The sequence below is a fragment of the Populus euphratica genome, unplaced genomic scaffold, assembly GCF_000495115.2.
Source record: "Populus euphratica unplaced genomic scaffold, PopEup_1.0 scaffold221.1, whole genome shotgun sequence".
NCBI lineage: Eukaryota > Viridiplantae > Streptophyta > Magnoliopsida > Malpighiales > Salicaceae > Populus > Populus euphratica.
Genome location: NW_011499927.1, coordinates 728618 through 755707, shown reverse-complemented (window position 1 = coordinate 755707; position 27090 = coordinate 728618). Strand labels below are relative to the sequence as shown.

Below are 27090 nucleotides of genomic sequence, written 5' to 3'. Positions count from 1 at the left end.
AATTAGAACTTTAATTTAGTTTTAGTCAACAAGTCTCTTTTTAGGAACCAAGTTTAATTCCAAATAAATGCAACTTCAAAGGATGAAATAAAAAAATCAAGGGACCAAAATGACAAAAAAAGAAGAGAAATATATATATTTGTTTTTCATTTTTTGTATTTTTGGAGTCAAGACTTGAAAAGTGAAAAATGGAACAATGAAGAAGGTACGATACAGCTCTGGGTCACCAGCCAGTAACGCCATCATCCCCACAAACGGGAAAACCCGCATTTCTTAAAACAAAAATCTCAAAAAATAAAAAAACCCCACATAAACCTCCTCTCTTCTTCACAGATCTCTCCTTTCTGTTCACGGTCATGAGAAGGGCGTCCACTCTCGCCTCTTCCGTCCTCTCTCGGACCCTTACCCCCACCCTCCACGAAGGCGGTGCCCTCTCCACCATCAACCACCGCTTCCTCCTTGTTGCACTCTACAGCACCACCAGCAATACCGGCAGTTCCCACAGTCGCCGGATCTTCAACCCATTCTCCTCGTCTCTCGGTGTCGCCGGGGCCTTAGTCTCCGCTGCCGCCGCTGCATCTCTCTCTCAAGACGTCCTCGCCAAGGAGCCACCACGGGCCGAGCTCGTGCCTAAGGAAGTTGTTCTTTATCAGTACGAGGCCTGTCCTTTTTGCAATAAAGTTAAAGGTCTCGTCTTTGCATGCAATTATGAAATACTTTTATGAATTTAGAGCTTTTTTAGTGTTATATTTAAATTTGTTGATTTTTTTGGGGGTAAATTTTCAGCTTATTTGGATTACTATGATATACCATACAAAGTAGTGGAAGTGAATCCAATTAGCAAGAAAGAGATCAAATGGTCTGATTATAAGAAGGTTCCTATATTGATGGTGGATGGAGAACAGCTTGTCGACTCTTCAGGTTTATTTTTTTTATTGTGATTTTATTGGGAAAGGGTTTTTGTTAGTTATATTGTTTGGGTTTTGAATTGTGTTGACAGATTCTATTTTGGTGGTGTAAATGTTAATTATTGACTTTTTTTGAATTGAATGTGAGCAGCCATCATTGATAAATTGAGAAACAAGATACATGGTAAGGAAATTGTAGAATCTGCTTCTGATAAGGATGATGATGAAGAGATAAAGTGGCGGAGGTATGGCCTCTCTTTTGCTCTGTGGCTTAGTTTTCTTTTTCGCTCATTTTGGTTTCTGGGGTTTCAATGGAGACAGTTGCATTAGTGGCGTCATAAATAGGGAATATTATTTTTATTTATTATTATCATATAAAATGGGAATGTTTAAATTGAGTGCAAATTAATTTTCCTGACAATGTCTTAACCTCAGTAAGCCTTTTCTTTTATTTTGGTGAAAAAAAAAAAAATTCTTTATGCTTTGGATTGGTATTCTTGGAATAGCATGTAAAAAGTAGTTTTGAACCTTAGCTTTTAAGGAGCTCAATGTGTTCAGATGGATATTCTTAAGAATTTTGAATGAATTGGTAATGCTTGGACTTAAGCTCTTGTCACATGAGAAGAAATGGATTTTTAATATGAGTTTTGGTTGGCTTTGTACTCAATTAGGTTACCTATCTACCATGGGAAAGTTAATAATCTAAGTGTCTAGCAATACTAAAGTGTCATAAAAAGTTTCTTATTCTTGTCATCATCCATGGAATTTAACTGTCCATGGAGCTACATGAGCGATAACCTACTTATCCATGGATGTGAAACTAAGAAATTGTATGCTGTATAAAATAAACAAATAAGGATATATGATGCAGGGAGTAGTGCCTTAACTCTTAAAATTCCCTTGGAATCCTATTTCTTTTTTTCTTTTTTTTTCAATCAAGTATCTGAACAACTGAAAAATTTAACATTAAATGTATTTGTTAGGGGAATGATATTGTGGTCATTTCATGGCAAACAATCTGTAAATGTGTACATGGTCGAAAGAAAAGATCTATATGCCCAAAATGCGTACATGGTCGAAAGAAAAGATCTATATGCGAATGGTTTTCTGACCAATTAGTAATGAAGATTAGTTTTCCATGATTTTCATGAACCCAGCTTAGGAAATCTTCTCTTTTTCAATGCAAGTCTATATATCTATCTCAAATTTCTTTTTGAATCCAATTTATCTCTTAGATTTATACGGGCGCCCTGTATCAGTTCCTCTGTCCTTGAGTCAAAACCTGCACATTTACATTTCAGCCTTGGATCTCCCTTTCAAAGTTCCATAATTGGTAATCTATCAGTTTTCCAATGGTTCTTCATTATTGTATCTTTTTGTGAAATCTAATCATGCAGAAGATATGGAGTTAGAACTTGCTTGATTTTGATGATTAAGTTATGTCTGCCTTGTTGGATGAAAACTTAGCCATGTGTTAAATTGATTGCAGTTGGGTAGGTTGTTCACTGAATTCTCTGTGTTTGGTTTGAACCACCAACACTCTCTCACATAACCATGAGTTCATTAATCTCTCGAGTTGTGACATCTTAAAATAGGTGTTAGAAAATTGTGTAGCTCAAATATTCTCATCCCGCATGCAGACCATAAGCCAATTGCAAGCACTGAATTCCTAAGACTAGGGATCGATTCCCTCACTGATTATGACATCAATTCATTGGGTCAGAGGTCCACATTGTTTCTTTCTTTTTGTTCCTTTTCCTTTCAAAATCATTTTAGTCTTTTTATGTGTTTTTAAATTCAAATAGATAAGCAATACTTTTCTTATTCTCCCTAATTCATGGTTCTTGTACTTAACTGGTGCATCTCTCCTGCTGTAACTTGTGCACCTTGACATCTATGCCACCGTTTACTAGCTAAATCAGGTTTTTTTCCTAACAAACTTCTCATTCTGGACTTAAATCGAATATTTTAATGTGCAAATAAACTTGCTGGATTGACCAAAAAAAAAAGAGCACTGAAAAATTCTAAAAAAGATTTCAGTTATTTAAGTTTGCTTATGCATATAGATGAAGTTATGTATCATTTGTAGAATTGTGTTTGGCGACATGCATGCTTGTGATCTGATGCATGCATAATTGCCCATGTCAGAAAATCAACACTCTCATACTCTTGCACATGTGATGCTTAGATAATTTGGTCTGACATTTTTATGCCATTTTTTTGTTGATGCTCATAAAACAGCTATCAACTTGTCATGTTTTTGTTTCTTTTCTTTCTTTGCAAGCACAATACTAATTAACTTCTAGTTGATTCTGGCATGCTAATGCTCGATCTTAACATACTATTTTTTGCTTAATTAGGTGGGTTGACAATCACTTGGTACATGTCTTGTCTCCAAACATATATCGCAATACTTCTGAGGCTCTTGAATCCTTTGACTATATCACAAGCAATGGTAAGATGGTCCATGGATAAGAATACCTGAATGAAACTGTAGCTTTCCTATGACTTACTCTTATTGGAACGATCTCTTTGGTTCACTTTCTGCTTTTTTCCATTTATGACTCTGTGCCATGATTAAGATGTACCTGTTAGTATATGAATCTTTTTCTCAATCATTAAACCAGGAAAGTCTGGCATGTTTCTTCTTATAGCATTCGCTTCATATACTTGTGATGCCTTGGAAAAATATTTGACAATTTTTGGACAACATAGTACTTAACTACCTACCTAGTCCCTATTCTTGTGCATATTTATATTCATGTGCATTTGCAAAACTAATGTTTGTAGATTACTGTAACTTTGTTGCGTTGATGATTATGGTGAAAAACATGATATGCTTGCGAATATGACACTATGTAAATTGATGGACAACATAACTTAACATTTTCCATAAAACATTGCAAAGCAATGATCATATAAGTTATTTGCTCCTACAAGAAGACTGACGTGCAAAGTTTGACAGTTAAGAGTTACAGCTTGTCACCTGCATGTACTAAATGCACCGTATTTTATAGGAAGTGCATCATTTAAGGTTTTTGGTTAGTCTAATAGTGACCACATTTTTCTGAGCCGACATTCATTATGTTAATGATAAGGTGACCAAGCTCTTGGGCAGTTTCACCTCATTTTCTATTCCTTAGGATGTTAGAGTTGGCCTTCATTTGTGTCGTAGAACAATTGATAATGACAAACTTGTTTCTCAGGACATTTTCCTTGTAAGAGCGAAGTGAGAAAACTTTTTTGTTCTTGAGAGGAATCTTATTTTGAGGGCAACATTGATGTTGCTGGTATAGAATATTGTGTCAGGATATTAGAAACAAAATGACTTGACACCCCTGTTTCATTGGGAATTTCTACATTGTTATACTTCTGGTCATCAAATAATTGATCCCCTTGGCCTGTCTTTAATGTTCTAGGAATGGTCTATGATTCCATCAAGCTTTAATTGTGCTATTCTGGTTTCACTTTCTGTATACCATCTCTCTTCTCATGTAATAGCATGAGTAGGCTGTTTTGAGGAGCCTTTTAAGATCAGGAAATTCATAATTGTATATAATTGTTTTATATAGGGATCACATTTACACAATAACTTCTTATAGCTATCCCTTTCATTTGTTTGCAAGTCACAGCTATCATTTCTTTCATGATTACTTCGTCATCCTGAACTCATCTCATATAGGTTCTAGGTTTACTTATTCCAAGTTGTTAAATGTTTGTAGAATTATGCTTTTAAGGACCACACTGTTATTCTGTCCAAAGTTATTAGTGAGATGGCATATATTTTATCCAATTATCTTGATTTCCTTGTAAACTTCTCCTGTAAATGCAGGTAATTTTAGCTTTACAGAAAGAATCACAGTCAAGTATGCCGGAGCTGCTGCAATGTATTTTGTGTCAAAGAATTTGAAGAAGAAATATAACATTACTGATGAACGTGCTGCCCTGTATGAAGCTGCGGAAACATGGGTGGCTGCTCTGAATGGCCGAGAGTTTCTCGGTATGCATCACTCTTTATATCACCACTCACATACTATGATCTACTTGATTAATAAATGTGGCATGCGTTCACTTTATGACCCATGCATAAACCCATTTTAAGCATAAAATTTTATTACATGGTTGTGACAAATGACTCAGCTTGAGATTCTGATTTTAGCCCTGCACAACCTTTCAAAGTTGCCATGCGACAGGTATTTATGGGATGTTCTTTTATGCCACAGGGGGGTCAAAGCCTAATTTAGCTGACCTTGCTGTTTTTGGGGTGTTGAGACCCATCCGCTATCTGAGGTCTGGTAGAGATATGGTGGAGCAAACTCGAATAGGAGATTGGTATACAAGAGTGGAGAACGCTGTGGGGGAATCCGCAAGGATAAAGGCTTAGAGTGGATTTATTTTGCGCTACTCGTTTAGCTTCCAGCTTCTACAACCACTGTATTGTGAAATACAGGAACCAAAAGATTTTACAACGATTTGATCATGAACAATTTTGTGATTTAAGAATTCAAAATTGAAGCTCATTTTTAGGAGGTAAAATAATGATTATTGTACGTATATATGGTGAAAAAAATAAAGAAAGTTTACGTGTGGATTGTAAAACTACCCACGGATAGTGATATATTTTCCACTGGTACATTACATAGCTACCGTTATTTCAATTTGACTATTGTTCGACAAATTCCTATTTGAGGATGGGATGTCATTGGAACTGGCCATTTTTTCTCGCCTGGTGAAAGGGCTATTATGATTCCTACGTTTGTTATGCAAATTTAATATTTTAGCCTGGATTATTGAGTGTACAGTCTGCTAAATTCAGTTGCTGCTGGAGCTTGTCCCTGATAAAGGTTAATCTGTTATCTGTTCAGCACTGGGAAAAAGAAAGAAAAAGAAAGAAGAAGACTGAATAGCAAATTGAAGCTCAATTCCGTTGCCCTTGTTTGGGAGATGCTTAATTACGGCAGTATAATCTGCATCGGATACCTTGTCCCTTTTGATTTCCTTTACATGCTTAATTCCCTATGCATCTGTGATAAGAACAGAATTCTTGGAAAGGAATCAGTAGAAGAACAGAGGTTTGGAAGATTGTGTTTGTGTTATTCTGCAATGCCTCATTCAATAGAATAAATAGAATAAATGAGCCTAAATAAGCCACTATTACAATATCTCTCATGATAATAGAAACTGAACTAGTGAAACTGAATATAGGAAAGCTTTTAACGACTTTCTTGATTACAGCTAATTATTCATTGACTATTTCAATTGCAATTAAATAAAACAAAAGGGAAATATCTAAGCTCTCCTCTCCATCTCTGCTCTTCAATGTCTGCTCTTCAATGTGTGCAACTTTCAGTCATGACAGGCCATTGAAGAATCATATCAATTCATCCCTCTAAAAAGGCCTTGTCCTCAAGGCTGAACCATGGGTAAGTTTTCCCACGTAGCATCTTCTAGGGAAGCTTCTTTTCATTGAACCAAAATTTTCGTTTTCAAACGGTATTTTTTTCTTTTGAATAACACGACGGTTCAAAATGAACTCACGTTCCGGTAGCAAGGATGCATTTGTTGAGACATGAGGAAGGGTTACTGTAGTAGTATTGGAGATTAGTCCCAATTTTTTCTTGAGCAAACTGACATGAAAAACATCATGTATTTGTGCCTTTGCTGGAAGGGCTAGTTTCTACGCCACCATTCCTCTTCAGGCAAGAAATTTGAAACGTCCAAAAAATCTAGGTGGCAATTTCAACGATCTTCAGAAAGCCACTAATTTTTGGCGGTAAGGTTGCAGCCGTAAGAATACAGTCGCCTACCTCAAAAGTGACCTCGCGGCGATGCAAGTATGCATGTGCCTTCATGCGAACTTGTGCTTCTAACAAATTATGCCGTAGTTCATAAAGAATGACCTCCCTTATGGTCAACAACCCGTCCAATGCTTGGACTTCTATTGTTCCTGGAAGAGGGAGGAGGAACACCGTAAACGGCTTCAAAAGGAGACAATTTAGTGGATGAATGATGGTAGTATTGTATCCATATTCCACCCACGAGAGCCATTCCATCCATCTTTTAGGCTGGTCAAAAGTGAAGCAACATAAATATTGCTCAAGGATGCAATTCACCACCTCGGTTTGGCTTTCGGATTGTGGGTGATAATTGGAATTGAAACTGAAACACAATGATGTCCACGACAGTTTGAACAAAGATTTCCATAAAGTACTAAGAAATATTCTGTCGTGATCGTTGATAGTGGAAAGAGAGGCACACCATGCAAACGCATAACACATTATTGACAAAACTGCTAGCTACGGATGTTGAAGGGTTGACCACCAGTCGACAACTAGACAAGGCCTGAAATTGGAAAGCGACAATGCGAGAGAGAGCGTTCACGCCATGATTTTATTTGCCTTTCTTGTACTGAATAGAGTAATCAAATCCATAATTTTTTATAGCCATCTTGCTTGTGAAGGCGTAGTAATTCTCTGCTCCAGGAGATATTTTAGACTTCGATGGTCTGTTTTGATGACAAACTGCTTCCCAAAGAGATATGGTCGTCATTTTTAAACAGCCTTTACCACAACTAGTATTTCTTTGTCGCAGGTTGACAGTAATGTAGCCTTCCCTTTTAAGGCTTCACTAAAATAAGCTATTGGTTGGTTCTGTTGAGACAATATAACACCTAAACCATCTTCACACGTATCACATTCCATCATGAACTACTATGTAAAGTTTGGTAGCCGCAATATTGGAGGTGATGTAAAAGCATACTTCAATTGATTAATGGCAAAGAGAGATTCTTCGGTCCAGTGAAATCTTTTTTTGGTTAGAAGCCTTGTTAAGGAAACAACAATCACACCAAGCCCCCTAATAAATTTGCGATAGTAACCAGCCAATCAAAGAAAACCATGAAACCTTTTAGGTGAGGTCGGTACAGACCAAGTTATGACTGATTGTATTTTAGTTAGATCTACTGCCACGTCGTTGAAAGAAATTAGTTGAACCAAATACCCTACTGCTATCACTCCAAACTAACACTTCGAGGACTTGACATATAGCTGTTGCTCATAAAGAATTTGAAGCACTTGTTTTAGGTGCTGTAGATGATCCGTCAGAATATCATAAAAATAACAAGAATAAACCTTCCAAAACGTGGTCGAAAAATGTTGTTCATGAGACTCTAAAAGGAGGCCGCGGCGTTCATCATACCGAAGGGCATCGCTAGAAATTCATAGTGCCTATCGTGAGTTCAAAAGGTGGTTTTGTGAATGTCTTCTTGCTGGACGTGGATCTGGTGGTACCTAAAACGCAAGTCTAGCTTTGAAAAACATTTCGCGCCATGTAACTCATCAAACAACTCGTCAGTGACACGTATTGGAAATTTACCCTTTACCGTGATCTTATTGAGAGCCTTGTAATCCACAAAAAAATGCCAAGACCCATCTGACTTTTTGATTAGTTGTAATCCACAAAAAAATGCCAAGACCAATCTGACTTTTTGATTAGCAAAATTGGTGACAAAAGGGGCTCCAACAAGGCCGAATGATTCTAGTTTTGAGGAATTCTTTGACCAAATTCTCGATCTTAGTTTTCTAGTAGTGAGGATACCTGTAAGGTCTTACGTTAACTGGTGGCTGGTTCGGTAGCAACAAAATTCGATGGTCATGACTGCATGTAGGCGGCAACCCGACGGGTTCATCAAACTGTCAAGCACATGTGAAATTCTGATGTATTTTATTAAGATCCGGTGGCATTTTGGTCTCTTAAATTGGTGTTTCATCTATAATATCATGAACAAAAAACCCCACACCTGATAAATGCAACAATTCTTTTTCACTCATAGGAGCGAGCTCAAAACTTCTCATCCCTTGTAATACACGAGTCCGACGAGATTATATGAAGGTCATATTGAGTTCCTAGTAATACTTTTGAATTGGATTCAATATCTCTAACCATTACACTCTCAGAACGCTTTGACAGACAGCCATAAGGAGTGCGCAGAAATCAACTCGACTATGAATCCTTGAATTGAGAGGGGAAGTCCCGTACAGTATCTAGTGCACTCAATAATTGCTTTGTTTCCAACCGTTACCTGAATTGTTTTGCCACGAACCACATGTAATCCAAACTTGGTAACTACGAATTCTTCGATGAAATTATAGGTGCTGCCCTCATCAATGAGCACTGTGAATTCTCTGTTTCTGACCTTCCCAATAACGTGAAAGGTAATGGATGTGCAGTTCCAACCAAGGCATGAAACGATATTTCAGGAATGGCTTCTTCTGATGGCTCTATGTCCATATCCATATCAACTCTCTCCTCTTCCGTCTACCCATCAACCATCATAAACATTTGTGGACATGTACAACAGTGTCCATACATGCACTTATCATCACAATAGAAACATAATCGCTTTTCCTGTCTCTCCCTAGCTTTGTGTGCCGTAAGCCGCCAAACATGTATATTGAGATTTCCAGACGCTTGAGGTGGTCGTCAAGAGGGGGAAGGTCCAAGCAGTCCCACCGTGGTACTCTGCTGAGGTCGGGGTTAGTAGGAGGGAGTTACTGGTCGAATTTGGTTACCAGGTTTTTGCTGAAATTGGTTTCATTCTTCAATGAGGTAAGCTACACTAGCCGTTTCCGATAACATTTTCGGTTGCTTAACACGTACATCCAATTGAATGTCATCTTTCAATCATGTAATAAAACAACCTACCAAAATTTTTTCTAGAAGATCATCTACCTTGTGGGATAATTTTTTGAATGCCTCTTGGTAAGCATTAATTGTTGACATTTGTCTAAAATAAGACAATGCTTCTAATCGATCATCATAATTCGTTGGTCTAAAATGGTGGAGGAGGGCTTTGGTGAACTCGTCCCAATGCAATGGACCCCTATTTTTTGTATACTAAGGATACCATTGAAGAGCGACGTTTCCCAGATGAAATGATGCCATTTATACCTGTCGTGAAGATTCAATATTCTTAAATTCAAAATACTGCTCAGCCTTGAAAATCCAACCTGTGCAATCCTCATCTTCGCCTGCAAAAATTGGAAAGTTCAACTTGAGGTGAGTGTGATTCCGGTTTGTAATGGAGGTGGTTGATGCAGAAGGCTTGTAGTGGGAAGGCTCTCCTACTGCGAATGGATTAACTTCTTTGTCAGATGTGTGATTAGATTGGGCAATTCGCATTGCCTGCAGCTCAGCCATGACTCTTTATAGGGCAGTACTGACTCGTCCAAAATTATGGTTTAATTCCTTGAAGCTGGTATCGTGACGGGTAACGGCTTTATTGACCTCGTTACGAAACTCCACGTTGGTTTTACTGTGTGTATCCATGAACCGAACCGGCTCTAATACCACTGATAAAAACATAATTTGGGAAAGGAATCCGAAGAAGAAGAAGAAGAACAGAGGCTGGAAAGAGGGTGTTTGTATTATTCTGCAATGCCTCTTCGATGGAGTAAGTAATTATTCATTGACTATTTCATTTGCAATTAAATAAAACATAAAGGAAATATCAAAGCTTTGCTCTCCACCTCTGCTCTTCAACGTGTGCGACTTTCAATCATGACAGGTGAAGAATCATATCAATCTCCTCCCATTTCGCATAAATAATAGAATTGTGTTTGGAAGTTATGTTTGATTCCCTCTGTTTTTCGTGCAAAATAGGACTTTGAATGGGTTCAAGTTTGGTTATTTTGATGAAGATCACTTGAAAATAATTATTTAAAGTTGGTATTTTATGAAAAATATGTTAGAAAGTAAATTGTCATTGATAGTGAAGTTCATGATATTTTTTAAATAAAGTTAGTAATGTAAAACATTTTCATTTTTATTTTTTATTATTTCATTTTTCATTTCATTTTATTTTATTATAAAAATGTTTCACATTAAATAATTCCTCATGTAATTGATCCAAATTAAACCATTATTATGCACTTTTTATAACTCAATATCAATAACAATCAACCCAATTAACATTTTAATACAAAAATATCATAAGCCCTAACTTTTCCATTTCAATCCCCTAGGAAAAAACAAGAGCAAAGGTGGAATTACTAGGAAAAGAACATCTTACCCTTGCTAATTAGCCCAAAATTAATGAGTCTTTGCAACCAATTCCAAACAATCCTCTTCTTCACTTCAAAATTGACATTTTTTCCCCTATAGTCAAGAGACTTCCAACCCCTCTTTCTCTCCGGATTCCTCTAATTTGGTTTATAAGGGCATTTTTAACTAGAAATGTTATATTAAAGAGTTAAATTGATCAAATTATTTTTTAAATAGTATAAATATAATTTTTTTAATTATATATATTCTGATGGTAAAAAGCTATTTAGAAAAGTTAATTATATTTTAATATATTTCATATTAAATTAATTTTAATATAATTATATAACTAATTTAGATATTTTATATATAATATAATTATGATGTTATTAATTATATAATTAATATGAGTAATTTATAAAAGTAATATAAAATTAATGAAGTATTATGAAAGTTAAAAGATATAATTTAAAATTAAATTTAAAATTTATTTATATGAATATTTGGGTGTTAATTTACCATTTGAGTTCTTTTCTTAAGATAACCCAATAATATTCTAGTTAAAATTGCTTGCCAACATAAAAAGTATACATTTACCAAGCATCATTAATCTGGTAAAAAATTAAAGAAATTCAATAATGTTAAAAAATATATCAAATAATTTAACATGAAAATAAATATTAAAATTACTCTTAATTCTTCGATCATTCCATTTTGATAACGATTTTCAATTTGAATAACAAATCCAACAAATTTACCGACTTTTCTATTTATTTCTTGTCATTTACTTGAGATGCTTATTTCTAAACGATTATTCATATTTCCTTCATTCTCTACAGAGTAAGCATGTACGCGATCCTATAATTATTTTATTTGTTGTTCAACTCTTGCAATTGGATCTTTATTTGTATTTAACCAAGCATAAACAAGTAAACAATCTTTTTCTGGTGAGAAGTTTTTACTTCTTTGTGGATTTTTTTTATTGTATTGACATTTAAATTTGATATGTTAAGTTATTAATTAATTGATTAGAATTACTTGGTTGAGAGAGAATATCTTCTAACTCGCTCGTAAGAAAGTTGGTAAAAAAGTTTAGAAAATTTGAATCCATTTACATTAGAAAAAAAAAATTCTAGTTAAAACCTTATAAAATGGTGTAAAAGAAGCTCACATTCAATATCTAGCAATTTTGTAGTTTCCATACATGTGAATTAATAATAAGAATTGCCTTCTACTTGTTCTAACATTAATCTAATCATACAATTAATCTAATCACTTGGTTTAATTATATTTTTAATAAGACAAAATATAATTGACTTCAAATTAAAATAGACAATAAAAAATAAAATTAAGATATGTCACTTCATGTTTTTATTAATATTAGCTACCACCATTATTTTCTTTTAATTTTGTCAAAGATAACAATATAAATAAAAATTATTTTCCTTAATCCATATCAAAAACATAAAATAATAAAGAAATAAAAATCATTACAAATAGCAAATAAAAATCAAGAGATGCAAAAAAAGAAAGAAAGAAGAAAAAGTCTTTAAGCAAATATACCTTTTAATTTCAGTTAATTAACATAATTGATATTATTAATTAATTAAAAAACAATTAATTCTTATTTTTTTAAATCGGAGAAAAGGATGAAATTTGCAAGTAAGTTTTTTTCTTCTATTTTGCTTAAATGGTGTCTTTTTATTTTTCTGTTTGTTCTGCTTTTAAATGAAAAAAAATTAACATTGGCCAAATGAATACAAAATAAAGATATTGATCAACAAATATAAATCAACAGAGAAAAAAATAGTAACTAACATTGTTATTTATATTTACTTTTTGCTATATATTTATGGTGTTCAGTAGCTATTTTAACCGTTAATATAATTACTTAGTTGGAATGGATAGAAACAAACCAAAAAATTAAAAATATAATATATTTTTTTTGGCTGTTTGTTTATCTTGGAGATGCTCTTATATTTGATAACAAATACTTAATCATATTCCATGCCCTATAATCTAAGGAAATTGAGAGAAAGAAAGAAGAGAAAAGGCAAAATTTCACAAACTTCTCTCTAAATTATATCCATTTAAATTTCTTTTCAATCTTTGGTTGCCATCACTTTTCATATATCCATTTAAATTTTTATTTCATCCGAGTTTTTACATTAATCAACTAGGAATTTCACTCACAGTCATAAAGATTTTTCTTTTAATTTATTTTTTTTGTTGGTAAATTAAGCTACTTTGCATGAAGTTTACAAATCCTTTTATTTTCAATACTTTTTAATTAATAAAGTCAATTTTTGTTTTTCCAAAATTAATCTTTAACTAAATGTTGACATCCCAAAAACCTTATAATAAGTTAATCAAAACAAATTATTAAGTCCAAAACTAAAATAAAGATGCATAAAAATAAAATTTTAAAAAAATTTGGTAATTAAATTAAAAATTTCAAGGAATAAAAAAAATACAAAACAATATTACGTTAGAGGATTTGATAAATAAATCTTTCAGTTTTTTTTAGTTTAAGGAGTGTTTGGTACAGTAGTTAAGTAATAATTTTTAAATTTTTGATTTTTTTTTAAATTATTTTAATATTCTGATATTAAAAATAAATTTTAAAAAATAAAATAACATATTATTTTACTATATTTAAAAAAAAAATTAAATAAAAACAATCTCTTACCCTTAATGTAATATACAGTCGTAAGATAATTCCGAACTCACGTGTAAAAAATTGGGATGGATGAGCCATTGGTATCCCTAGTTAAGCGTGAAGAGGCCGCTTTTGCGCATCAAATAGGAGCTGCGGGGGCGAGGTTGAATTGTTTAGCTCACTTCTCGATTGTCGGCCGCGGATTCCCTTTGCACAAAGAGGTCAGTCCCTCTGCTCTTGCTAGTTGAATTTCATTTCCTTTGATCTCCGATGTCTTATTGTTTTTGCAAAACAATTGTCCATCATCATGGAATACACTACTTGAGACTCTCACCAACCCATTTCATTGAAGCCAACAGCCACCAATTATTCTTGTTACCATTTACCAGATGCATCTCAAGCACTGCAAATCCAAATCAACACTCATTTGCAGCCTCTTATCTCATAGAAAAATGTGGGTTCTCTCCAGAATCTGCTCTATCAGCTTCCAAGCATCTCAAATTCGAAACCCCAGATAAACCTGACTCAGTCATCGACACATTCAGGCGCTATGGTTTCCCCGAAGACAAAATCTTTAAACTCGTTAAGAAATTCCCGAAGGTGCTTTCTTGTAATCCTGACAAAACCCTTTTGCCTAGACTGGATTTTTTTCTCTCCAGAGGCATGTCAAGCACTGAACTTGCCACCATTTTCTGCATAATTCCTCCTCTTTTGCATAGAAGCTTGGAAAACATTATAACTCCTACTTTTAACTTCCTTAGTGATTTGCTTCAATCCAATGACAAGGCAATTACTGTTGCCAAAACCTATCCGTTTATTATCTATCATCGTCCTGAGAACTATTTGCAACCTTACGTCAGCATTTTGAGAGAAAATGGAATTCCCAAATCACATATTGCTTCCTTAATTTATAAGTGGCCTAGGACTGTGAGAGTTTGTCCAATTCGTTTTAGAAATACTGTTGAAACGGTAAAAGAAATGGGTTTTGACCCTTCCAAGTTAGTGTTTACTCTAGCAGTGCTGGCACGGTCTGGGCAGAGTAAATCTGGATGGGAAAAGAAGGTCGGTGTTTACAAGAGATGGGGTTGGTCAGACGAAGAGATTCTGGCTGCTTTCAAAAGGAATCCGTGGTGTATGATGAGTTCCGAGAATAAGATTATGGCAGGGATGGACTTTTTGGTTACCAATATGGGCTGTGAGTCTTCTTATGTTGCCAAACATCCAATTCTTTTGTTGCTGAGCTTGGAGAAGAGGCTTATACCAAGGGCTTCTGTCCTTAAATTCCTACAATCAAATAAGTTGATTGATGAAAAGCCTAACTTGGCCACTTTGTTTAAGTATTCGGAGAAGTCATTTCTTCATAAGTTCGTGGATGGTTTTGATGAAGCTCCACAGCTATTAAAACTCTACAGGGAAAAACTGAATCTTTCAAAATGACATGGAAACTTGGTAGGGATAAATGTCACATTATGGTTTGCACTCATGCTGATTTGTTGTTTTATTTGATTACTTTGGATACTGGGATGTATGTTTTTACCATCGGTATCGTTTAGTTATTATTCTAAGATAAAAGAATTATTATTCTAAAATAAAAGAAACAAAGACTGTTTAGTTATTATTCTAAGATAAAAGAGTTATTATTATAAGATAAAAAAGACAAAGACCGTAGAAACATAAATCTACATTGGAGAAAAAGATTGAGATATATAGATAAATATGTTTATGAGATAATTCTAGAGTTATTTTTATATTTTCGAAACAAGAGGTATAGAGGGAATATGCTTTTAGAGATTATATTTATTACATTTTATTTTTAATATATCATTGTAAAAAGCTATTAATTAATTGTTCAATTAAGACATATAAGCATAAGATAATAATTATTATAATTTTAAAATCCAATTCAGGAATCTATTTGGGACAAAACTCGGGTTATGGGTTGGGTTAACACATGTTGATCTAAGTTAGCGTAAAAATAAAAATGGTAATTATTATAGTTTTAAAATTTGATTTGAGGGTTGGCTTGAGGTAAGATTCGAGTCATAAGTAGGGTTAATTATTGATCTTGGTCGAAGTAAGGACAAAATAGTTTTAAAATTTGATTTGAGGGTTGGCTTGAGGTAAGACTCGAGTCATAAGTAGGGTTAATTATTGATCTTGGTCGAAGTAAGGACAAAAATAGCTATTATCATAATTTTAAAACTTGATTTGGGGGTTGATTTGTGGTAAGACCTAAGTCTAGTAGCCAGAGAGTTAACCAAAGTTGACCCGAGTCAACATAAAATAAAAATAATTATTATTATAGTTTAAAATTTTAATTGGGAGTCAACTCGAGATAAAACTTAGGTCACAGATCAGGAGGGTTAACTCGGATTAATGCAAGGATAAAAGTTTTTATTATTATAGTTTTAAAACTCAACTTGGAGGTTAACTATGGCAAAACTCATGTCACAAGTTAGGTGGGTCAAAACGGGTTGATCTGAGTCAATGTACAACTAAAAATAATTATTATAATAATTTAAAAACTCGACTCAAGAGTTAATTAGAGGCAAAGTTCAAGTCGTGAGATAGGAGAGTCATCTCTGACCCTGTTTATTTTTTTAAATAATCAAAGTAATGTTGTTTTGATCTTTTTTTTTTTTAATTTAATTGGCTTTTTACCCATATTTTATCTCAAGTTAACATGGTTTTTTTATTAGGTCAGGTTAAGTTAACTTTTTTTTATTTTTTTTTAAACTAGTATTAGTCCAGGTCTCAGGTCAGTTCGTAAATTCAGTTCTGATGTTATAATTAGAATTATTATAATATTATTAATTTCAACACTCAATATAAACTAAAATAAAAAAACAATTTAATTATTTTTAAAAATATATATGTTTGATAATAATATATATTAAAAATAAAATAATTTTTTTATATATTTTTTTATGTTTGTCTAACCATAACTAAACCTAAACCCTGATACAAAAACAATCATTTTAGCTTGTAGCTTGTAGTTCATTACCGAGCATGGTTGTATTTTCGTTTCCCTTTTTTATTTCTCTTTCTCAACTATCTATGTCTCTTCTATACTGGACAGTAATCACGCACTACTTAGAGCAATGCATCTAAATCTCATGACTGATTCACATTTTTTCTTTGGCTTCTCTAATTTCCTTGCTCTTCACTGAAGCTTGAGCACGACAATTGCTACGCTTGTGTCCTCGTCTTGTATGCAATTCTACTATGTTTTTTCATTTTTTTCTATTGCAAGTGATTTTTGATTCCCTGACATAGGTCGTATTGATCCATTTAATGTTGGTTTTAGCTTCTCTTTGAGTATACTGGATGTAAGCTTGTATAGTGGAAATTGATGATAAAAAAGAGAGTTGGTGTAAGCTTAAATCTGTTGATGCAGGCCTGATAAACATATCTATATGCTGGAGGAAGAACTGGACGCTGAATTCACTGGTCTATAAATAAAACGCTGTTTTAAATTTAGCTCACAAATTTTCCACCTAGTTTAGATATTGATATTAAAAATGGAAGTTTATTAGAAAGAACATCTTTTTTTTTTTTTTTGAGAAAGCTTGTGGTTCTGACTTGAGTGGCTCATGGTTTGTGTGGTTCTTTCTTGTGTGGCTCATGGTTTTTTAACATATCTGTTCTTACTTGTGCCCTCGGTGTTGTAGGATGTAGATGTGGTGCACATGGAGGTCTGGTGGTGTAATTTTAGCGTTGTGCTCTTTGAAGAATGTTAAGAAGGCATCTATTTTGTGTTCCACGATGAGCCACAAGAACCTTGTTTTCTCTGCTCCCCGTAATATGGTTTCAAGTAGGGATGTTGTATATGGTTTACAGCACTAGCAGAGGACCATGGATGGCATCAGGTTCTGGAGATTTATGGCCGAATGCGCGAAGAGCCAAGGGACATTTTGCCTTGCTCATGTAGCCGCTCCTGATTCTGTTAAAACGGTCACAATGGAGGATGTTCCATTGGAAGCTGAATCGTCGTTTTCTTCTTCTTTTTTCCCATGAGGTGATTTCTTTGAATTCCCATTAATGAAATGCTCTCTGCGTTGAAAAGAAGAAAGAAAAACTTGCTACAGCATGCAAGTTCCTCGAAATTTTTTATTTCCTTGGGCAATATATACTTCTTGTTATTCCTTTGTAACCTAGCTTGGCCCGAGATACAGATGTTATTTCGAGTGTAAGATGTTCATGTTGATGTTAGTCTCCTCGTGGTGTTAACTGTAATTATAGTTATTTTTTAAAATATTTTATAATTAAAATATAAGAAAGTAATAATTTTTTAATTTTTTTAAATTATTTGTAAGATTAACACATTAAAAAAATTAAAAAAATTCTGCAAAAATAAAATTTCAAGAAATTACGAAATGCAATTTTAACTGCAAAAACAAACTGCTCCTTATAGTGTGTTTGATTTTGTAATTAAAAAGCGTTTTTGAAGATTTTTGATTTTCTTGCTTGAAATTATTATTATTATTATAATATTTTTGGATTATTTTAATATACTAATATTAAAAATATTTTTTAAAAAATAAAAAAATATTATTTTAATATATTTTTAAGTAAAAAATATTTTAAAACAAAATCACTATCATAATTTTTTTAAATATACTTTTAAAACCTAAAAATAAATAGATATAGTGTCTATTTGGTAACGAGAATGCGAGTGAGGTTCACCCACAGCTACATGTAATATTATTTAACAAGAATTTTTTTTTTATTAATAGGACTCACTACAAATTAAAATGAAACTGCAGATTTTGAAGAAGCAGCATTTGACTACTTCTCTCGAGGTGAGAAGCTGTAACAGTGGAGTTATACTCCACTGTTCAGTGAATAGTGGAGTCATGCTCCGCTATATAGTACGAGTGAATTTTAATTCACTTTTATTTATTACTTAAACTTAAATCGGTTTTTTTTCTTTGAAAAACTAGAAAAAGTTTAGTGTTTTTTTAATTATTTCAAAAAATCAGGAAAAGTTTGGTTTTTTTTTAAAAACCAGTGTAGTTAAGTGATTTTACTAGCACTATTTACGTGAACGTGAATAATAATTTTTTTTATTTTTTAAAGAAATTAGTTTAAAGTAAATTAAATTTACTGGTACTGTAATCTCATTTTTATTCCTGATAATATTTTAACTAATTTTATTGCATGCTCAAAAAATCATGAAAACTATAGTTTTTGTCGAATGAATTTTGTAAGTAATGAAATTGTAAAATATTTTTTTTTAAAATAGAGTTTTACTTGAAAAACTAGTATTTAATATTATTTAATAATACTAAATAAATTAGAAGGATATCGCATGATGACATAATATTTGTGGAATTTTATCGCAATTCCAATTATGTTCTTGCTGGGTTCGACCTAGTTAAAAAAAATAATTTTTATTTTTATTTTAATTGTGTTTTATTAAAAAAAAATTAAAAAGGGATCGTCTGATGACGTAATAAAAAATTCAATTTTTGTTGTTGTGTGCTTAAGAAACCATGAAAAATATAGTTATTGTTGGATAGATTTCGTATGTGATGACATTGCATATAGTTTAATGGAATAATAAAAAATATTTGATATCAATATTATTTATTTCATGATGTAATAATAATAGTTAAATCTATAATATTTAAATTAAAAATATTTTTTAATTAGTTTATAACCTCAATTTAAAAAATATTTTTTTAACTAGACACATTAAATTACTTTTTATTCAGTCTTAATTTCAACTACAGTTTTAATCAAATATATATTTTTCTAAACCAACCTCAACTAAAAATATTTTTTATAAAATATTTTTTTAAAATTACAACTATAACAATAATAGCAATACCAAACACACCTTTAAAACACTACTTTGAGCTGTAGCCTGGACAACATCTTGCCTGTTGGTACGCGGTGTTCATGCCATATTTTAAGTGATTATAATCATATAGATACTAAAGCATATAATGAGATTTATTTCCCTTATACTTGCTGCTGTCCACGATAGTCTGAAAGCAAAAATAAATCACAACGTAGGTTGAGAGCAACAAGTGAACAAAAACATAATGTGGAAAGGGTTTGCAATTTGGATTATAGTTTGTTAACAAAATTATGGCTGCCCAGTGATCCACAAAGCCCTATTAGATCTCTTTTGTTATGTTTTATAACTAATTTGTGTTTAGATTTTACAAACTCGAGAATGTAAAAAAACAGAAAAAAAAAAAAAAGAGCATACATGCTAGTACCAAAACATCTAAAAACAAAAGCCCAATCTTTTTTCCCGCTGCAAAGCACGGACGTAAAAACTAGTTATGTTAAAAGACACTTGGTATATTTTTTTTATTTAATAAATATTAATTAAATAAATTTAAAGAGTTTTCATAGACCAGGACTTTTTTTTATGTAGCAATAGAACTGATAATTAGTTTTTGTAAAAATTAATTTAAAATAAATTATAAAATTAAATTTTTAATATATTTAATGTTAAGAGATGAAATTAAAAACAAATTAATAAAAAAAACTCAGAAAATAATCTCAATCAATTTGTCAAATGAGCGACCCGGGTTAGAGACTAAACTAACTCTATAGAAAATAAATTAAAATAAATTATATAATTTAAATTTTAATCAACTCAATATCGAATAATAAAATTAAACAAAAAAAAATCAATTAATAAAGTACATAAAAAAAGCCAGAATCAATCTGGGTTAATATTTTAAATCATGACCCAGGTTATAAGACAAAAATAATTTTATAAAAAACATGTAAAAAAAGGACCTGAGATATTCTGAGTTAATCAAGAAACCTATAATCTAATTTTAAGGTTGTGATAACTCATAAAAAACAAATTAAAATAAGTTATAAAGCACAATTTCTAATAAAAAAAGATGAAATTAAAAAAAAAACTAAAAATATGAATTAAGTAAATTCGAGTTAACTCATCAAATACATGATTTAAAACATGAAATCAGGATTACTTTATAAAAAAAAAACCAAAATAAAAAAAATTATGAAATCTAATTCACAATTAATAAAAATATAAAAATATAAAATTAAAAAAATTAATCAAAAAACCTTGAGTTAATTTAATTTATTAAACTCACGATCTAGATTATGAGGTTAAAATAACCTTATAAAAAATAAATCAAAACAAATCATAAAATTTAATTATTAAGAAAACTAAATATTATGAAAAAATAAAATTAAAATTAAAAAAAAATAGATTTACAAAAAAATAAAAAATAAAAATCATCATTAAAATGAATAGTAATTTGTGAGGTGATGCAGTAAAAACTCCCCTCCTTTTAATACTTTTAGAACTCTTCTAACAAATGTCCCATATGGTTTAAGTATAATTTTTTCTCTTGGACATTTGGTTAGTTTCAAGACATGATAGACATTTAGAAAATGTAATGATGAAAAATTAGTCTGATTTTCTCGAGGTTTAAGCATGGCAAAATGGTACACTTGATTTCATACTATTTATATAATCAACAAATTTTTTTTTTAAATTTTTTTTATTGGTTTGCCATTATAATTATAATTGATTTATTTAATATCCCGAGTGTGCTTGTAATCTTCACATCTTCTTTGTCCTCTTCTCCAATTAGTTTTTTTTTTTTTTAAATATTTGGATAATATATAGTTACTGTACAGAAAAAATAAAAATAATAATAACATAAACATGTTTATTAAAAAGGAATAATAGAAATTTGATTCTGAAAATGTACAAGGAGACATGTTCCTTTTATTTCTATTATCTCTATTTTTGTATTTTAAAATAGTAACGAAACGACGCGTTTTGCAAAGTTTTTTTGGTTGTCCAAGTCCTCTAGGGTTCTGCTCTTGGTCTTCTCCGAAAACTGAAGGGTTTAGTCCAATTCCCATTTTCTTCTTTATCTCTTCTCTCGAGAAAGAGGTTAGTTTTCTCTTATCCTTCTTCTGATGCTACCTGGAACTGAATCTCATTTCATTTGATTCGATTTCCAATGTTTTATTTTCTCTACAAAACCATTCTCCACCATGGGAGTGGGGGACAAACTACGGCTACTACACTCATGCTAAAACACAAACATTATTTGCTTCAAAACCTGTTTATGAATGCCAGATGTGTCTCCAGTGAAGCAAATCCAAATCAACAATCATTCCCAGTCTGTTACCTCATAAATAAATGTGGGTTCTCTCTAGCATCTGCTCTTTCAGCTTCTAAACGTCTCACTTTTGAAACCCCAGATCAACCTGACGCAGTGATTCACATGTTCAAGCGCTATGGTTTTTGTGATGCCGATATCTTTAGACTAATTAAAAGATATCCACGAGTCCTTTCGTGCAATCCTGACAAAACCCTCTTTCCAAGACTCGAGTTTTTTTATTCTAAAGGCATGTCAAACGCTGATATTGCCCACATTTTAAGCGGATGCCCTCTTCTCTTAGGCAGAAGCTTGCAAAATCATGTAACTCCTAATTTCAACTTACTTAGTGATCTGCTTCTATCCGACAGCAAAGTCATTTCTGCTGCCAGAAATGACCCGTTTATTCTTTTTCGTCACGGTGACAGATATTTGAAACCTTTTATCAACCTTTTGCAAGATCATGGAGTTCCCAGAACACAGATTGCGTCCTTAATTTGCAACTGGCCTAGGTCTATCGGTGTATGCCTAAATCATTTCAGAAAGTGCGTCGAGGAAGTTAGAGAAATGGGTTATGATCCTTCTAGTGCAGAGTTTATTAGAGCAGTGGTGGTATTGAGTCAATTGGGAAAAGCTGGGTGGGAAAGAAAGGCTGTTGTTTATAAGAGTTGGGGTTGGTCTGAGAAAGACATTCTTGTTGCTTTCAGAAAGAACCCGTGGAGCTTGATGACATCGGAGAGTAAGATTATGGCAGTGATGAAATTTTTCGTTGAGAAAATGGATTGTGAGTCTTTATATCTTGCAAAACACCCAAATCTTTTGATGTATAGCTTGGAGAAGAGACTCATACCAAGGGCTTTGGTTCTTCATTTTCTGTTAAGGAATAAGTTGATTGACAAGAAGCCTAACTTGAATACTTTGTTTGTGTATTCTGAGAAGTTGTTCCTTGAGAAGTTCGTGAATTGTTTTGATGAAGCCCCCCAGCTATTAAAGCTATATAGAGATCAATCAGATCTTGCAAAATGACATGGAAATGGAATCGTTTTGTGGAATTTCCCCCAGATTTCCTTGGATACTGTAATGCGACTCCAAGGGTAAGTCAAACTAATTATTTTTTTTGGCTCTGCAAGTCGTCATTTTCTCCATTGAATATCGAGATCTACGCAATGTTGTATCTCCTTGTTCTATTTTGCAACCCCGCCACTACATTAATTTTGGTGTCTGCTGTAAGTATCTTTGTTCACCAGCACGAAGGAAAAAAATGATGGTTTCCATTCTTTGGTGTCTTCTTGAGAAGATCTGTGGATCCATTAATGGTGTAGCTATCTTCCTTTTCCATTTCATTTATCAAAGTCATGCTAGAGTACTGAAATTGATGTTTTTAAATGGTGTTCCAGTATGTGGGATTTTGATGTTGTAATCATGACATGATTGGAAGTTCATATGCTAGAATTTAGATAAAGGATTTTGAATTCATGGTTCCTCATCTAAACTCAATCTCATCATTCTCGTGAGCATTTGCATCAGCCTAGGAAGCATGGCAGTAATTTCCTCAGGATGTCGGATGTTTAAGGTACAGAAAACTAGAGCCCTGGCTCTCTCTGTTCGCATGCATGCAGGCTGATGCTCCTGCTCATTTTTGTGTATCCGTTTTATTTTGAAGTTCAACTTATTGCATCAGTCTTCACCACTTTATCGGAATATACTTGGCGCCATTGATTGTTCTATTCTTATTTTCATGGAACCCTCCACCCTCAGCTTTCTTACTGACCTCATTAACAATGCTTATAAAAAATCCCGGGTTTATTTCTTTCTATTGTTCTTTTCCTTTTTCTCATTGTTGCATGTTGAGCTTTTTGTGGCACAGCTTCTCTTCTCGTAGGTTGAAGATTAAATATCATTTGATGGGGTGTCATATAAGGTTCATATAAGGTTTTAGATCTTAATCTGATATTTCTCTGTTCTTATTGATGGTAGCAAAGCTACTCTAAGATTTGTTGCTGTATTTGGAGTCTTAAGTCCCGTCCGTTAGCCCATTTGAATTTCGGTTGGTGGAGAACTGGGGAGGGGCACATGATATTAATGGACAATACTGTAGGGAAGCTTACAAGGATTTGAATTCATAACCTTGATCTGTGCATTAGGAATTTCTGTATCACCTTCTTGTAGTCCAACTCCGAAGAAAGAAACGATTTCTGATCCTCTGACCCATGGATGAAGAATCTTGAAGCGGTGTTTCATTATTTGGATCTTAAAAATCATTACCAGTATTGTGGTGGTATTAGTGATGAAATTTCAGCTGTATCTGAATTGAATATCTTCTTAAATGATGGTGGCCAAAAATCTTTCGGGATCAACCAAGAATGTGGTAGGATTATAATGGTAATAATAATGGTAATGTCCTCTCCCAATGAAGTATATATTTGACTGCTATCATCGCCATAGAACCTAAGCAGCCACACTGCCTTGGAGAAGGCATAATCAAAATCGAATGATCCCTGGTTTCATCACAACTTTTGCATGAAACACAGGTGGTGCCAATCATTCATAAATATATTTTAAAAAATAATTATCATTACACTTTTAAATATCTCTGAAAATGTGCATAAAGCTTCTGGAAATTCCAGAATCTATCCTGCGTAATAAATCTCTGAAATTGTGCATAAAGCTTCCTAGAAATTCCAGAATCTATCCTGCGTAACAAGTTTCTTTTGATAACAAAATTAACTTCATTTATTTTTTAAATAAAAGAGAGATACTGGGGTCTGTCGTCATCCAAAGATACTGTATTGGAACGTTCGAATGTGGTGAAACCACGTTCCATATAATTTTGATTTTTTTTTATTTAAATTTACTATTTTTTATATTTTTAGATTATTTTAATATATTTTTAAATAAAAAATATTTTAAAAAATAATTAATTCCACACTTCCAAATTTCCAGCATCAAGTCAGAGGAAGAAGGCGAAGAAGTGGCCTCATGCATGCCTGTGGCTGCTGAATGAGACTTCTGGTACAAGCTTTGACGAAAACCACAGTGAGAGCTTCTTGCTTATAATAAAGGTAAAGCTTGCTTGCACTAGAACCCACCTTGTCCATGTAATCAAAATTCAAAATCCCACTCGCACCTGCCATTCCCGAATGAGCGAAAGGACCAAGATGAGGAATATCAAAAAATGGATGGACCAAAAAACAGAATAACAAAAAATTAGAAGCAGATTTCTAAATTCCGTCTGCACATTACACAAACATAAAAATGTCACTCTCTTGTCTATCCCTTCTATCATTGTCCAGGAGGAGGAGTGCTCCTTTTTGCTCCTCTCCTTCTGTGCCCTCTAGTCTAGGGTTTTTGCCTTTTCCTTATTTACTCTAAAATTAAAATAAAAATATATAAAGAAAACAGTAGCAGCAGTAAGTAGATGGCGTCGAATTCTGCACATCTATGGGTGTTATTAGGATTAGGACTGGCTGGGATTTTGTTAATGACTAAAAAGTTTAAGAAATCTATTATTAGACAAGATTTTGGCGCTTTTATCGAGAAGCTTCTGCTAGTTCCTCCGCCGCAGCCCCCTCCTCCTAAAGCTCCTCACCCTCTCACCGCCCTCACCTTCGCCGTCTCCGACCTGTATCTCCCTCCACTTCCCTTTGTAAATTCTTTTTTTTACTAGAAAGTTAGGATTTTATTGCTCATATTTCTTTTTAATTTATTGAAAGTAATATATTTGGATTGTCAGATCTTGTATCTCCCTCCACTTCCCTTCGTAAATTCTTTTTTGCCTAGAAAGTTAGGGTTTTATGACTCCTATTTCTTCTTTTTAATTTCTTGAAAGTAATATATTTGGATTGTCAGATTTGAGATAGAAGGATATGTGAGTGGATTCGGTCATCCAGAGTGGGCGAAGACACACCAGGCAGCTTCACGAACCTCTCATGTAGTGTCAGCTCTTGTTGACGGAGGTGCTACTTGCGTCGGTAAAACTGTTATTGATGAACTTGCTTATAGGTATGTTGTTGTTCTGGAATTTCTTTCGACACAAACTGCAATGCAAACTTAGGCCATGCATACTCTCCACTTGTATTTCTTTTAGTATGGTGATGATGATGATGTTTGCTTTCAGTATTCATGGAGAAAATAAGCATTATGGTACACCTGTCAATCCTGTTGTGCCTGCTCGGGTACCTGGTGGATCCTGTAGTGGAGCTGCTGTGGCTGTGGCTGCTAATCTGGTTGACTTTTCTTTGGGTGAGCTTCGTATTGCCTCTTTGGCATGCTTGTGATTTCTTGGCTTTTAGACCACCAGGTGATTTGTGTTGATCACGGGGTTTGATTTAAGAAACTTTTGAATTGCTTTCATGCAAATGTTTTAGCAATTCAAAATGTTTTGCAATTGAGTTATTTTATGTCTCTAACCTACAAGCTTGATTGATAATAATTGTTATGGAAACCTAAAGTACGTCACCATGGTGTAATTGAAGTTGATTTACATATTGTGCAATTTATATTGCTGTGCTGTGCTCTGTGGTTCCTCAAATAGAAATGGAACCTGGTTTTAAGCTATTCTGTAAATGGGATGCATGATTCTTTGTTTGCTGTTATTGGTTTATGTAATATAGGATGCTTGTTGGTCAGGTCTTTCTACTGTTACACTTCTTTAGATTGTGCAAGTTTGCTGTGTACTTTTGGCATTTTTGGATCACTCGTTACTAAAATTTTAGTTTTCTGGACTACAATTTAATTTCTAGGGGACGCTTGTAAATTTTGGAATATGCATTTGACACAAAGATTTTATGGCAGGTGTTGATACTGTTGGTGGTGTGAGAGTACCTGCTGGATTTTGTGGTATCATAGGATTTCGTCCCTCATATGGAGCTATTTCAAAGATAGGAGTCTTACCTGTTTCACCCAGTCTTGACACTGTTGGTATGTATCGTAACATTTTGGAATTTACCTTGTTTAGGATTCTCTTGTTGATTTTGGTCCTGGTTAAGCAAAGACAATGTTGTTGAATTTCATATATTTTTCTTTATTGCAGTTTATTAAATGTTCTATGTTGTTCTCCATTTCAAATCAAGATAGTATTTTTCTGATTGAACATTTTCTCTCACAATCATTTCAAGTAGAAATGTGATTGATGCATGTGCATTTCAATTTGCTCCACATGTTTAACTTTAAAAAGATATAGTTGGGGCACAAGTTATGGTTTACCTCTATTTTTCACTGATGGTGGCTTTACCTCTTCAAGAAAAGAATCAATCACACAAATGTTTTAGTCAGGGTTGATAATATAATTATGTATTGTGTAATTTTACTTCTTGATTGAATGATATCAATTCTCTTTAATGTGAACAGTGAAGTTTGGCCTTTTCAT

General features: G+C 33.1%; 3 protein-coding genes and 1 long non-coding RNA gene across 5 annotated transcripts; all 4 read left to right on the top strand.

The window, feature by feature from the left end:
• Positions 1 to 172: 172 nt before the first annotated feature.
• Positions 173 to 5657, top strand: LOC105135798 (prostaglandin E synthase 2-like). Its single transcript, XM_011040836.1, has 6 exons — positions 173 to 687; positions 787 to 921; positions 1060 to 1153; positions 3269 to 3363; positions 4741 to 4908; positions 5132 to 5657. Exons 1-6 carry the CDS (start codon positions 357 to 359, stop codon positions 5290 to 5292), a joined length of 984 nt encoding a protein of 327 aa, XP_011039138.1. The 5' UTR covers positions 173 to 356; the 3' UTR covers positions 5293 to 5657.
• Positions 1883 to 2906, top strand: LOC105135797 (uncharacterized). Its single transcript, XR_844244.1, has 2 exons — positions 1883 to 1940; positions 1980 to 2906. It is a non-coding gene; the product is annotated as an uncharacterized LOC105135797 (long non-coding RNA).
• An 8178-nt stretch (positions 5658 to 13835) lies between the features above and the next one.
• Positions 13836 to 15173, top strand: LOC105135796 (uncharacterized). The gene has a single exon (XM_011040835.1). The coding sequence runs from the start codon at positions 13879 to 13881 to the stop codon at positions 15043 to 15045; it is 1167 nt and encodes a 388-aa protein (XP_011039137.1). The 5' UTR covers positions 13836 to 13878; the 3' UTR covers positions 15046 to 15173.
• Positions 15174 to 21402: 6229 nt separating this feature from the next.
• LOC105135795 (uncharacterized) lies at positions 21403 to 25108 on the top strand. Of its 2 annotated transcripts, none has more exons than XM_011040834.1 (2): positions 21403 to 22816; positions 24673 to 25108. In XM_011040834.1, exon 1 carries the CDS (start codon positions 21582 to 21584, stop codon positions 22746 to 22748), a length of 1167 nt encoding a protein of 388 aa, XP_011039136.1. In that variant the 5' UTR covers positions 21403 to 21581; the 3' UTR covers positions 22749 to 22816; positions 24673 to 25108. The 2 variants fall into 2 exon arrangements, with proteins under 2 accessions (XP_011039136.1, XP_011039134.1); XM_011040832.1 differs by lacking the exon at positions 24673 to 25108 and adding an exon at positions 23700 to 24032.
• Positions 25109 to 27090: the final 1982 nt, after the last annotated feature.

What these genes read in the sequence shown, in the direction of transcription:
- LOC105135798 (XM_011040836.1), top strand. Translation starts at nt 357, where the DNA reads ATGAGAAGGGCGTCCACTCTCGCCTCTTCCGTCCTCTCTCGGACCCTT. An exon ending in TTTTTGCAATAAAGTTAAAG is followed by an intron (nt 688 to 786) that starts GTCTCGTCTTTG and finishes GTAAATTTTCAG; the next exon opens with CTTATTTGGATTACTATGAT. An exon ending in GAATGGCCGAGAGTTTCTCG is followed by an intron (nt 4,909 to 5,131) that starts GTATGCATCACT and finishes TTTATGCCACAG; the next exon opens with GGGGGTCAAAGCCTAATTTA.
- LOC105135796 (XM_011040835.1), top strand. Translation starts at nt 13,879, where the DNA reads ATGTCTTATTGTTTTTGCAAAACAATTGTCCATCATCATGGAATACAC.
- LOC105135795 (XM_011040834.1), top strand. Translation starts at nt 21,582, where the DNA reads ATGTTTTATTTTCTCTACAAAACCATTCTCCACCATGGGAGTGGGGGA.